A 15,163-nucleotide genomic window follows, 5' to 3' on the forward strand; every position below is an offset into this window, starting at 1 on the left:
TTAATAATATTTTGATCGATGGGCTATTCTCTTTATAATTCGTTCCGTAACAAAAAACATTTTAGATCAAGTAGAACACAAGGCTTGGTGTAAAGATCTGATTTAGTTTGCGATGTAAATTTAAATACCTGTAGCTATCCTATCACACACAAATTAGTATTATTTTTATTCAATAATGAATCTTTAATAAAGAATTATATCAGCAAATAAATTAAACGAATTAAATACCCCCGTTTCCCCCACTTTCACTGCAATTTAAAAAAATGACTTGAGAAAACTCTATGACCGGGCGAAAATGCATGAGGAATGGTGTCTCGTTTTTCAAATATAATTTTGAGCCGTAGTGTATGCCGGTCCATCAACTTGAAATCTTCTTTTTCTAGGTTTATCACTGTGCGATGAATTTATTTTGTTGTAATATATCATTCACGATTTCTACGGGAAAATTAGTTAAATGAAAAAGAACATTTAACAGATGGGCAAAAGCTCCGGGCGGAATAAAGAGCGTTGCACTTGTTATTTATACTACTTTTTACTGTAACACTGTAACACAAATTGTACGAAACAGCTTTTAACACAATTGTATGTTTTATGATGGGGGGGGGGGGGTACTCTCCTTAACAAAGTACTTATTCGGAAATTCTTATCAAAGACATTTTGAAATTGATGTGGTTTTTATTTTTTCCCGCCAAATGTGTAAAATTTCACTGTTTATATTAACTTAAACTATATTGAAATCATTGTCAGTTTGCATACAAAGAGAATATTCAGATATAACAAGAGATTATAGTTTAAGAGAAATTCCGTTTTGTGGGTGTTGAGAGATAGCCTTGTCAATAGAAGACATTGTTTACAAAATAAAAAAAGAGCTTAAAGTTTAAAGAGAAATTCCGTTTTGTGGGTGTTGGGAGAAAGCCTTGTCAATAGACGTTATTGTTTACAAAATTAAAAAAAAAATTTTTAAGAGAGGGGAGGCCAGTATATTGAATACTTGATAAATAAAAGATTTTTACATGGGTTTAAATTAAACACAATTTTAACTTTATCAGCTATATTTTGTACATAAAATACTTACAAACTCATTCAATAACTAGATTCTTACTGGTTTAAAAGTCCTTGTGGTATTTTTTAAATATTAAGGCATTAATTTTATTAATTGCAGTTATTTATCTTTTTTCGATACGGGAAAATTTATAGAAAAATGTTGAAAAAGTGAACATCTGTGCTAATTAATACCCTATAGGGAAAAAAAGTATGAAATTAGATTAATCAAAATCCATAATTCATTTAATTGTGTCTATCTATCTTAATTTTGTGATCATGTTTGCGTGTCTGTTTATATTGCAGATATATTAAATGGTAAGCACATTGCATCCTGTCTGTCTATCTGTCTGTATCAGACAGGAGGAGAATCACCGGGACTCAGCTCGAAAAATAAGGTCACAGTGGTCTACTTTTGAATTTGATTTGTATTCTTTGTGATATTGCTTTCAAGAACTGAGTTCATTAATCAAAAACGCGCTATTAATATTATCAAGTTTTTTTTTATAATTTATGCAAAATGGGGCCCAAGACATCTTGAACCAAAGTAGGTCACAATGAGCTATCAAATATCTAAAAATTAGCTGCTATTCATTTTTAGAATGCTTCAAGTGCATATTTTGGGCATTGTGAAGCATAGGTCTTTGACATATTGTCAATCGATATGCATGTAGTTTGAACCATGAAAACCTTTTACCAAAATATATGTTTTCATGTTAAATTGATATTAATACTGTACTACATAATATAGAAAAAAATATGCATGCCTCAAAGAATACAATGGGTTTCTTACAGTTTGAATTCTACTGAACAGCAAGGGCTATTTGTTGAACTAAAGCTGCAGGATTCATTTGACCTTCAGAGGAAGTAGTTCTTTAAATCCAAAAATTGCTTAAACTGCAGAAGAAGCAATCCTATAAAATCCAACGGTTTCGACAGCAGAATAAGAGATCCTATGAAATGGAGCAATCCTATTAACTACAGCATAAGGCATGCAACATATTTATTGAAGCATGCAAGTAAATTATGTTAATATGCAAATACATTATGTTAACAGGAAATTATGCATCCTTAAGAATAGTTTTTGGCCGCAGTGCGGCATTACATTTCTACAATAGAATTTATCTTGAAAAATCTTCATCTCAAGAAATATGGAATCAAAATTTTACATTAAATATTTCGTAAAAAACTTTTAAAATCTTCTCAAAAGCCACTACACCAGAAAAATTGAAAGGCGAATTCATCCAGGGGTAGTGTACATTATTTTCTTATTCAAATCAAGACCCTTAGTGGTAATGTTTATAATGTGGAAAAATCTGGTGAAGAACAGCAGGGCCAAAGTGACTCAGCTAAACGTTGTGGTCCTTGGGCCACTTGTTTTCTTTACTTGTGTCCCTGATGCATAATTTGCTCAGTTCCTTGTTTTACTAATTATCAGTGGTCTGAAGAGTTGTATATTAATTGTTCTACAAATACCCAGAATAAAGTGTTTGCTCAATAATTCTCCAACATATGTTGCCCTGATGTGATGACAGACAATGCATTTTAGCTTTAGTTAACAAAGTTAATTGCCCAGATTATGGGTGAATGTCCAAAAGTTCCTTCACAACGTGAGTGATAGAGTAATTGTTCAAAATTCTCCCAACAATTCCCATAAACATGATTTTCAATATATACGTACATAGTAAAAAAATTGGCAAAATATCAGGCCTAGGGGTATCAGTTGTATTGTTATCATCATACATTTCTATCTGTTGTGTTTTCATTGTGACATCATCCAAAGTCTTCCACAGAACAATTATAAATTACTATGTAGTAAAACCTTTCCACTCGTAATGTTTAAGTTGTTTTTCCCAATTAAAGTAAAAAAAAAATCAAAATAATTTTTTAAAATAATTTTATTGCATTTTTTTTTATTTCAACATTTGTAAACATAATCACAAAAAAAAAAAAATAATAAATATTAATAAAAAGAATTTTCATGACACATGTACAAGTATACATGCATAACGTAACAAGTAATTTTAACACCCTATAAAACTATAACAATAAAAATAAAAAATAAAATTACAATAATAAAATACATATAATTCTAATCTGAACATTTTTCATTAAATACTATAATAATACATATGTTAAAATAAAGGACATCACTGGAGATCTGAACTCAGTTCCGTAAACTCTATCACAATAGAAATATATACAAATAATTTTGACAACAAAGGAACACACACATATATAAAACATAATATGTATAATGATTAATATTAATTGATAAGACCAGACTTACTTCAAAATATTGTTTATTTGCCCTCTCTCTACCCTGCATAAAAAGTTTGCTAACTGTAAAGATGGAGAAAAAATTCCACATAAAATATTAACATCAATGCAGATCTTTCTTATTTTCTCAGAATCTATTATCAGGGATGGATATAAAATTGTTTCCAGGAGGTTAAAAATGCTTTGAGTAAGACCATTTTTAGCCAGTCGCTAAAAGTTGGTATAAAGGTGGGACAAAAAAATATCCACATAAAATTTCAAAATCAATGCTGATCTTTCTTAATTTCTTAGAATCTGTTGTCAGGGATGCATTAAAAAAATGTTTCCAGGAGGTTACAAATTTTTTTGAGTCGGGCCATTTTTAGTCAGTGGGGAGAGGGCAACCGAGCAATTTTTTGAACATGGCCCTAAAAAAACAGCACAACAAATAACAGGAGGTAGTAGTCCACAAGGCTCACCTTAATATCTTCATCAGTCTCACACAAAAAGAATCTTGTACAGTTATTAATTAGTGTCCAAATCATGGCCATCATACAATAGAGAATTCTTCTGCTAAAAATCATTAACTTTACTCATTCTAAACTTCATCATAAAACGCATTGCTTCAGAGTAAAAAAAAAACAAATTGTATCATATTTTTGGATCTCTAATAAGGATAAAGTACCTTGTTGACTAAACAATGTCTTTGTCAGTTTGAGTTGTCTGCCAAGGCAATAACCTAGAAAAAAATTCCTGAAATTTGAAATGCCAACAACAGATTTAAAAAAAGACTGCCTTTGGCCTCCTGATCAAATGCTTTTTCTGTTTTTATTCTATTCTTGCTAGAGAACTTGATTATTTGACATCTGGTGATGCCCTTTGACAAATGTAAATGTTATTTCTGTGCAGAGTACAAATTTCAACTGTTTGTCTACTGCAAAGTTAAGGATAAAACAAAAATTTTACAGTTCTGAAATAATACCAGTGACCTTGATCTTGCACAAACAACCTTGCAGTTAAATACTGGTCATTACAGGAGACATTGAACTATATAATATATGATCTTGAATGTAGCCTTTTTGTATTAAGTATTTTTAACTGGTTGTCAACAGCAAAGTTATGTTTGTATTTCGTATATTGTATTGGTGATAAGAAAATACACATTTTCTTTTTTTCATCTTGTGCTTCTAGCACCTGATAGTTCCCTTTCAAAATTACTGGAATTTTAGCCGATAAAACGGATATCTTTTGGCCTTTTGGCATCTTTTAGAATTATAATTATGCTATAGCACAAACCAAAATTTCTAAATTCAATTTAGCTTAACTCCTTCCTGGTCATTTTCTTTATTAAATTTTTGATTTTTGTTCACATATACGCACACATAAATATATATTTATATGTTGATATTCAAAAATGTATGTACTTATCTGTTTGCTAATAATTATGTTTAATGCCAAGGTTATTATTCCTGTATGCTTTTAACTTTGTACAGTACTATTGCTAATTTTTTAAAACCTTATCTAAAATTTAATTTTAATCGGTATAAGCGGCAATTTTATACGATTTTTCAAGCTAAATAAAAACAATATAGCAAAACTAGATTATTTAACCCCCCCCCCCTTCCTTGTATCATTTTAAAGCTAATTTTATACACTTACACACCTTCCAAATATGTATTTGACCCCCCTTCTCATTTTAATTTATATTTAAATTATGTTCAGAAGTTATTGAACAAAATCACCCCCCCCCCCTTTTTTTGTTCCTATTTGCAATTTTCCTCACCTCATCTTCATTTTCTCTTTATATTATTTTAACATTTAACTACACGTATGGTCGGCCACCAAAAATGATTGTAGCAACACGGTGGTTTATTTATTTATTCATCATTTATTTATTTTTAGAAAATAATTAGTAGATGTACAACGTATGTCTACACAATCATACGGAGGCCTGTTCTCCTTATGAGAGCAGAGAATTGAGGCTGGAAGCACTAGGTGAAAAAAAGGAAATGTGTGTTTTCTTATCACCAATACAATATACTAAATACGAACTTAATTATATGATTTTGAATGTAGCCTTCTGTGTTAAGTATTTTTAACTGGTTGTCAACAGCAAAGTTATGGATAAGACAAAAATACTCAGTTTTCCTACAAATGATCTTGATCTTGCAGAAATGATCTAGATTTATGATCACATAGTGTCACGTAATAAAGTGTCTTTGGTCTATAATTAGGTCAAAATGAATCTTTGACATATCAGCAGGTCGAAAATAGTCTTTGATCTATGACCAAGACAAAAAAAATCTTTAATAACATGAGTAGGACAAAATTAATCTTTGAAAACATAAGCAGGAAAATAGGATTCTTTGATATCTAAGCCGATCAAATGGAATCATTGATATATGAGCAATATTTTTAATGAAATTTAAGACGTATAATTGAGATTGAGCGTATCTAGCACTGCTCACTTTAGTACAACAAAATATATTTCTTATATTTTTTTTTCTTACATGTTAGTGATTCTAAATTAGTTTGCCTTTTATTATATTTACTTTTCCTTATGTTACCTCTACCAGATTGTTGACTATGTTCACTTTTTTAATGTTTGAATTATGAATGTCGATGAGAGATTTATTTGCAAGTCAGAATGAATGTGAGCAGATAAATTATAAACCTGAGCACTTTGGTGTAAAGAAAAGCAAAAATTCGTTAAAGGTCAAAAAGTTTAAAAGAAATACATAAAAAGTCCTCCTTTAGGAACAATTGAGCTAAAATGTCTTGTCTAAAATGTTAAATGATTTGTGATTCTTTGGTTTTACAATTTTGATTTAATCAGCTGTTATTTTGTTGAAATATAATGACTTCAAATAAAAACGTAGGACCAGTGTCTGTTTATTGAAGGGCTCATTTAAAGAAATAAAAATCTTTTCTATATCCTATCTAAAAAAAGCATTCTTTATTCAAATTATTTGCTGCATGCAAATACCAAAAGGACAAGATCCAAAATCTGAAGAACTTGTAGTTTTGCTTAATGCATTTGTACTGTTAATCACAATATCTTCACAAGAATTTCATTTTCATATGATTACATGAGATTCCTAGCAATTTTTTTTTCTTGCCTTTATCAAAGGTAATATGCAACAATAATAAAAAAAAATGGACTTAAAAATTACCTTTCGCTTATAAATAAAAAAAGTAGATAATAAAAAACATGAAAATTAGCCGTGGCTTTAAATTGGCAATATACATTAAATTACACATCTCACACTAAAGAAATAAGAGTCCAATCATGAACATGATCACCTGTACTTTGTTGAACAATCCAGTCTTCGTCTCCAAGAAAAAAAAAACAAATAGAGACATGTCCAAAATTGCACTGATGTCCAATATTGCACTGATGTTCAATACTGCACTGATATCCAATATTGCACTGATCCCAAATATCGCACTAACACTAACATCCAATATTCTACTTTATGAACTTGGTTTTTCCTCTGTCCCAACATTGCCCTCATTGATCATTGAAAAGTACCTTTAATAATTGTGAAATTATTTGATTAGTTTTTCATCCATATCATTTTTTATCAAGTTGTATCTAATATTTACAGGTATAAAATATTGTTTTTCAAATTGCGTTTGTGTGTTTTTAAAATTCTGGCAATACTTTTTAAACCTGTAACATTGAACATAATTATCCAATATTCCAATGAACTTAAGTCACAGGCAGCTGTGTCTAAGTATAGACTTTTAATGTTTCTCTTTTCAAAGCTAGAACAATAATCTAAGATTTATCCTCAGATTTTCAACTGTAAGTCTAACAACCTGGGGACAGGGTCAAAACACAGCTAGTAAAAAGGTACCTTTTTGATGACTCGAATGTTCCATGCTAATTTTCAGGCAATTTTTTTAAATACACAGTTGACTCTTGACTTCTTATTGATAATACGTTAGCAATATATGTTAGGCCACTTTTTTTATTAGTTGTTTTTCAAGATCGCCGACTTAAAATTTGAGAAATTGAAAAAAAAATAAAATTTTTATTAGGCTTTTTTTTAACAATTGAAATTGTCGCCAAAAAATACGAAGCTAAACTTTGGGGAAAAATTTGTCACATGCTGCAAAAATGGTGACGACCATGGAAAGGAGCATGTCATCAATACAGTGTTTCCAAAAACCATTTGTCCTACAGGCAAAACTGATAGAAAATCGAAATGTCTGAGATCAAATTACACATACATCTTGTACCTCCCGGTACCGTCCATATGACCGACTGGGTTGAAGACTTGTCCTGATTAATTAATTGTCCTCTGATCTAATGTTATGTCTTCAATAAATGAAAATTTTTAATGCAGTATGCTTCTATTCTTCGTAAATATCCACAATCTTATCTATTTTGCAATTCTGCTTGACTTGTTTACTTCCAAAAATGATCGTTTTTTCTCTATTCCGAATTTCCTCCATTCCTCTGTTAATGGTAAATACATGCAGTATATAGGTCATGAAGTGCAATTCCCACTGAGAAAACATGATAATGATTTAAATCTATTAATTTTATTTTGAATTTCTATCAAAACTGCTATTTAAATATGATTCAATTTTACAAGTGAGAATTAAACTTTTGAAATTTATTTAATTGCCATATTTATATAAATAATGGTAGTTGCAATCAACTAAATTTTTTTCATCAAAAATTAAATTAATTGAATAACGTAAATATTTTTCACATTAACAGGGAACCATTCCAAGTTAAATTAGATCAGGATTATAACGATAAATCACAACATCAAATCAAAAATTAAAATTATTAAACTATATTTAACTAAGGAGAACATACATCTTTTGTTTAAAATATAATGATGTTAAACTAAAGTAGAATGACATACAAAAGGCAGTTTAATTTGCATGTAGAAGTTTTTGAAATATTTAATACTAGTGTACTCTAAAGTACTTTATCGTAATCTGTTTAGTACGACAATTTTTCAACTGTCTTTTTTTTTTTTTTTTACGACCGACCGACCTTATTTTAAAAAAAAAAAGTCTTGAAAAACAACTAATAAAAAAAAAATGGCCTTAGCAATATATAAGTTGATAGGGGATGCTTACTCCTCAAAGTCACCTGATCCCACCTCTGTTTTTTCAAGAGGTCCGCTTTGTGCCCTGTCCATGATTTTATTTTCTTTCCTGAATTTATGAAATTTATCTTTATTTAAGGATATACGATCATCAGCCAGGAAGGATAACTCTTTAATTTATTATTTAATTCAAAAAGTCTTCAAATGAAGCTTGAAATTGAAATTTTTTCATGCAACAATTTTCATTTTATGCCTCTACATATGATTCAATGTTCTTTGAAGTTTTAACAAACGGTATTTAAAAAGTTGACATTTGTACCTAATAAAATTAGGTAAAATTGCATATTTTAAAAAAATCGGATTTCTTTTAATTTAGCCTTAGTTACCAATGTTTATAAGCATGATTTGAAATTAGAAGTGATTTACGGTGTTTTCTTTAAAAGGAAACACTTCATACACTATGCATTATGAAACGATGGAAGTAAGTAGGAGAAAGTAAAGTACCAAATAAGTGTAAAATTCTAATGCCTGGATACCTATAATTTTTTTTCCCTAAAATGTATTACTTGATCAATTATCAATTTAAAAATATGCAGTAGGTAGTTTAAATCGCATTTCCTGAAAAATTATTTGAGATTTCTAATTTTCCCAATATAATATGATTAAATTTAAAGATGGAGTTAAAAGAATCACTGTGGGTAAAACAATTTAATTTGAGAATTTAGAGACATCTTTGTGAGCATTTTCAATGACTCAATGCCTGATTTTCAGAACCTGAGGATCGGATAACCTTAATATCTTCACCTTTTACATTTGAAACTTAGATCTGCAAGTCAAGAATTTGACTCTTTTTGTGAACATAGTAAGTCATGTTAAATGAAATATTTCGAGCCAAATATAACTTTTTTTTCCTTTAAGTTTTTAAAACATAATATAACTTAAAGATACCCAGTTTCTCAAGTGATATATAAATGTTTATTTTACAAAAATACAAAGAAATCCCTCATTAAAAAATTCAAGAGAAAATTACCATCGAGCCCCTGAAGAAAAAAGTTATTTACAAAAAGAGGGTCAAAACTACAGGTGATTCCAGTATAAATCTCCTCCTCTACACCCTGTCTCTATCCTTATCCTACCTGTTCCCCTATTACATTTGGGTTGGTGTAGTATGGTGGATCTATTTCCTGTCCAGTCACCTGCATGGCACTGTCACTTTGGTTAGAGCATCTGCCCTAGAGTCGCGAGGTAAGGAGTCAATCCTTACTTTGCAGGTTTGAATCCCACTGTTGGACCTGGAGACCAGTCCTTCGGATGAGACAGGATAAACTGAGTCCCTGTGTCGCAGTAGGTGCTGGCACGAAAAAGATCCCTCCCTGCTCAATGGCTTTGAGTCCCGAGTTTGGGACAAAATTTGCCTCTCTAAAACAGCCAGCGGTGGCGTCTCCATATGAGTGCAAAATTCTCGAGAGGGACATTCAAGAATGTATCATTATCAATATTACCTGTCCATTTTTTGGTCGAGCCACTCTTTATGTTTAAGATTCTCCGTCCATGTCTGAGGAATGGCCTCGAGTCCCAGCTTACACCCCAGAAGAGCTCCAGCAACAGAGGCATTGGTATCAGCATCTCCTCCCTAAAAAAGACAACACAACAGAGGTCCAGCAACAGAGCGACATTGGTATCCGCAACTCCTTCCTTTAAATAACAACACATCAATCCTTACACCCAAGGAGAGCTACCGCTACAGAAGCATTGGTATCCGCATCTTCCCCCTATAAATAACAACACATAAATCCTAATACCCCAATAGAGCTCCAGCTACAGAGGCATTGGTGTCCGCATCTCCTCCCTATAAATAACAACAAAACAGAGGCATTGGTGTCCGCATCTCCTCCCTATAAATAACAACAAAACAGAGGCATTGGTGTCCGCATCTCCTCCCTATAAATAACAACAAAACAGAGGCATTGGTGTCCGCATCTCCTCCCTATAAATAACAACAAAACAGAGGCATTGGTGTCCGCATCTCCTCCCTATAAATAACAACAAAACAGAGGCATTGGTGTCCGCATCTCCTCCCTATAAATAACAACAAAACAGAGGCATTGGTGTCCGCATCTCCTCCCTATTAAAGACAACACAACAGAGGCATTGGTGTCCGCATCTCCTCAATATAAAAAACAACACATCAATCCTTATACCACAATAGAGCTCCAGCTACAGAGGCATTGGTGTCAGCATCTCCTCCCTATAAATAACAACACAACAGAGGCATTGGTGTCCGCATCTCCTCCCTATAAATAACAACACAACAGAGGCATTGGAGGCTGCATCTCCTCCCTAGAAATAACAACACATCAATCCTAATAACCCGATAGAGCTCCAGATAGAGAGGCATTGGTGTCCGCATCTCCTCCCTATATATAACAACTCATGAATCCTAATACCCCTATATATCTTAAGATAGAGAGGCATTGGTGTCCGCATCTCCTCCCTATAAATAACAACACAACAGAGGCATTGGAGGCTGCATCTCCTCCCTAGAAATAACAACACATCAATCCTAATAACCCGATAGAGCTCCAGATAGAGAGGCATTGGTGTCCGCATCTCCTCCCTATAAATAACAACACATCAATCCTAATAACCCAATAGAGCTCCAGATAGAGAGGCATTGGTGTCCGCATCTCCTCCCTATAAATAACAACACATCAATCCTAATAACCCAATAGAGCTCCAGATAGAGAGGCATTGGTGTCCGCATCTCCTCCCTATAAATAACAACACATCAATCCTAATAACCCAATAGAGCTCCAGATAGAGAGGCATTGGTGTCCGCATCTCCTCCCTAAAAATAACAACACATCAATCCTAATACCCCAATAGAGCTTCAGATAGAGAGGCATTGGTGTCCGCATCTCCTCCCTATAAATAACAACACATCAATCCTAATACCTCAATAGAGCTCCAGCTACAGAGGCAATGGTATCTGCATCTCCCCCTATAAATAACAACACATAAATCCTTACACCACAACAGAGCTCCCGCTACAGAGGCTCCTCCCTAAATAAGACAACACATCAGTCCTCCGAGCTATTGTCCGTCTCCAGTTACCTGGCCTGGAGACCATAACCTGAGGCCATAAATTGAGAATAGACTAATGTCCAAATTTTGATTTTGAATAGCTTGTCATTTTTTAAAATACATATATCATCCAAAATTTGCAGGATTATATAATATTCAAATTAGAACACATATTAAAATGTTTGCTTGTTATCAAAATCATTTCAAAAGTTATAATTTTATTTTAAGTTTTGACTTAAGTCTGTTCTCAGTTTTTTGTCTTTGTGCAAGATGTGGAGTTTCAATTTTAATTTCAGATTTCAGAAGAATGCACAATCTCTGGATGCTTTGATTCCTCAAGATTTTTAATTTTATTATTTCCTTTATTTAATTCTTTTCTTAAGGACAGATGAGACGTTCCTTAATAACAGATAAAATTTTCTAATGGTTTGTCATTGAAGTATTGCTACTTAAACATGTTTACGCACAAAAAATTGAGGTACCTTACCAGGCATTTCTGCAAGATACGATATGTTTAAGTGTCTGGATTTTTAAAAGACAATTAGAAACTGGTTCCGAAAGCAGAATGAAATTAAAATTTTGAATATTTTTCATATGTTACAAAGATATACAAAACAGATATTGAGGAACGTCTCGTCTGACTTTAAGCTTCATGAACCCTCTGCATCATATAAACTGTTACTTGAACCGTATGATTTTCCTAAAGAAATGTATTTTATGAGTAAAATACAAACAATTATAGCATAGATTGCGGGGCAAAATTGGGCAACAAAGACGCTTTAACTCGCTTTAACTAAAGGAATAATAGACATTTATATCATTAAGGAGTTACCTCTCTTATCAGAATAACAATGAACCTTAAGCTAAGATGATCAATCTCCAGGTAAATTAGCTTAGATTTGACTCACCTGCATGACAATCTTTGTGATGGCTTTGACTCACCTGCATGACAATCTTTGTGATGGCTTTGTCTCACCTGCATGACAATCTTTGTGATGGCTTTGACTCACCTGCATGACAATCTTTGTGATGGCTTTGTCTCACCTGCATGACAATCTTTGTGATGGCTTTGACTCACCTGCATGACAATCTTTGTGATGGCTTTGTCTCACCTGCATGACAATCTTTGTAATGGCTCTGTCTCACCTGCATGACAATCTTTGTGATGGCTTTGTCTCACCTGCATGACAATCTTTGTAATGGCTTTGTCTCACCTGCATGACAATCTTTGTAATGGCTTTGTCTCACCTGCATGACAATCTTTGTGATGGCTTTGTCTCACCTGCATGACAATCTTTGTAATGGCTTTGTCTCACCTGCATGACTATCTTTGTGATGGCTTTGACTCACCTGCATGACAATCTTTGTAATTGCTTTGTCTCACCTGCATGACAATCTTTGTAATTGCTTTGTCTCACCTGCATGACAATCTTTGTGATGGCTTTGTCTCACCCGCATGACAATCTTTGCGATGGCTTTGACTCACCTGCATGACAATCTTTGTAATTGCTTTGTCTCACCTGCATGACAATCTTTGTAATTGGTTTGACTCACCTGCATGACAATCTTTGTGATGGCTTTGTCTCACCTGCATGACAATCTTTGCGATGGCTTTGACTCACCTGCATGACAATCTTTGTAATTGCTTTGTCTCACCTGCATGACAATCTTTGTAATTGCTTTGACTCACCTGCATGACAATCTTTGTAATGGCTTTGTCTCACCTGCATGACAATCTTTGTGATGGCTTTGACTCACCTGCATGACAATCTTTGTAATTGCTTTGACTCACCTGCATGACAATCTTTGTGATGGCTTTGACTCACCTGCATGACAATCTTTGTAATTGCTTTGACTCACCTGCATGACAATCTTTGTAATGGCTTTGACTCACCTGCATGACAATCTTTGTGATGGCTTTGACTCACCTGCATGACAATCTTTGTAATTGCTTTGTCTCACCTGCATGACAATCTTTGTAATTGCTTTGTCTCACCTGCATGACAATCTTTGTAATTGCTTTGACTCACCTGCATGACAATCTTTGTGATGGCTTTGACTCACCTGCATGACAATCTTTGTGATGGCTTTGACTCACCTGCATGACAATATTTGTAATTGCTTTGTCTCACCTGCATGACAATCTTTGTAATAGCTTTGTCTCACCTGCATGACAATCTTTGTGATGGCTTTGTCTCACCTGCATGACAATCTTTGTAATGGCTTTGTCTCACCTGCATGACAATCTTTGTGATGGCTTTGTCTCACCTGCATGACAATCTTTGTGATGGCTTTGACTCACCTGCATTACAATCTTTGTGATGGCTTTGTCTCACCTGCATGACAGTCTTTGTGATGGCTTTGACTCACCTGCATGACAATCTTTGTGATGGCTTTGACTCACCTGCATGACAATCTTTGTAATGGCTTTGTCTCACCTGCATGACAATCTTTGTGATGGCTTTGTCTCACCTGCATGACAATCTTTGTGATGGCTTTGACTCACCTGCATGACAATCTTTGTGATGGCTTTGACTCACCTGCATGGCAATCTTTGTAATGGCTTTGTCTCACCTGCATGACAATCTTTGTGATGGCTTTGCGGAAATCATTCTGCTTGAGTGCCCAGAATCCAGAGCCCATGGTCTTGAACGTGTAACCAATCTCTGGTCCTGATAGTTTTAGTTGTTTTATATCTGAACACTTCATGTAGGTCAGTAGCTCATGTTTCTACCAAGAAAAAAAACAAGATGTGTTTGTGAAATATAAATGCCCCCATATCAGTAATTATGTTCCCCAAACGAAGTTGGGGAACATATTGTTTTTACTCTGTTTCTTATTAAGGTCTTCCGTTTCCAACGGAAGACCTTATTGTTTTCGTTCGGTTTCTTTTTCCCTATTATTATTATTATTATTATTTTTTTTCTTACCGATTTTTGTGCACGCCAGTTCTATGAAACGGCTCGGTCGATTTTCACGAAACTTTCAGATCTGATAGATATTGGTCTGAACCTTATTGGAAATTTTTTATAAGTACGTCGTCACTTCCGGTCGTGAGATATGGACGATTTACTGATTTTAAGAGGGTCAGCTTGTCCGGGCAATCACTAAAAAACGAATGAAGATATTGACTTGAAATTTTCAGTGAAGATAGAGGAAGGATTGCTAAATTGCTTTTTTGAGTCTATATCTTTTCAGCGCAAAAGGCGTTGAAGCTAGCTTGAGCTCGTTATAATTATTATTTTTCTGACCATCACATTTTGTGCGCGTGATTTCTCGAAGACTACTGGATTGATTTTTATGAAATTTGCTGGAACAATGTGTTGCTATCTGCAGTTATTATATCCTGGAGATTTTTTGGAAATTCCTCTCTGGTGCCAAGTTACGGACAATTTTCTGATTTTAAATTGACATCTTGTTCGCGGATAATCTAAAGAACGGTAAAAGATATCACTGTGAAACTTTCAGGGATTATAGATCGTGATAAGTACTATCCAAGACGCGATCTTTTGTACTTCGTCTCTACTTCCTGTCGTAACGGCATGCAAAGAAAAAAAGTCAAATTTTTGAACTTTTTTGATTTTCAATATTTTCAAATCATATTTGTATGGTTGATAGAAACATTTCTCATTAGGCTGAATATATAATTTGTTTGTAAATTGATGAATTCGAACCCGAGATATTAACATTCAAAAGTCTGAAGCGGG

At 33.4% G+C, this 15,163-nt stretch overlaps 1 protein-coding gene across 5 annotated transcripts in view; it reads right to left on the reverse strand.

Annotated features, from left to right (window-relative positions):
- Nucleotides 1-1,913: 1,913 nt before the first annotated feature.
- Nucleotides 1,914-15,163, reverse strand: part of LOC134253727 (ADP-ribosyl-[dinitrogen reductase] glycohydrolase-like) — a 29,401-nt gene continuing 16,151 nt past the window's right edge. Inside the window, exons 7-9 of one of the 5 annotated variants that reach the window (XM_062736306.1) lie at nucleotides 14,031-14,186; nucleotides 9,875-10,005; nucleotides 1,914-1,994 (exon numbers count right to left, since the gene is read on the reverse strand). In XM_062736306.1, the coding sequence (XP_062592290.1) occupies nucleotides 1,934-1,994; nucleotides 9,875-10,005; nucleotides 14,031-14,186 (348 nt within the window). In that variant the 3' untranslated portion in view covers nucleotides 1,914-1,933. Of the gene's footprint in view, nucleotides 1,995-5,275; nucleotides 6,833-9,874; nucleotides 10,006-10,091; nucleotides 10,222-10,246; nucleotides 10,621-12,308; nucleotides 12,365-14,030; nucleotides 14,187-15,163 lie in introns of those variants that run through there. The other 4 variants (XM_062736307.1, XM_062736309.1, XM_062736308.1 and 1 more) reach the window with 4 other exon arrangements.

This window comes from Saccostrea cucullata, unplaced genomic scaffold (assembly GCF_032062105.1).
Source record: "Saccostrea cucullata isolate Sc308-1 unplaced genomic scaffold, CSIRO_AGI_Scuc_v1 ctg1569, whole genome shotgun sequence".
In the NCBI taxonomy this organism is placed as follows: Eukaryota; Metazoa; Mollusca; class Bivalvia; order Ostreida; family Ostreidae; genus Saccostrea; species Saccostrea cuccullata.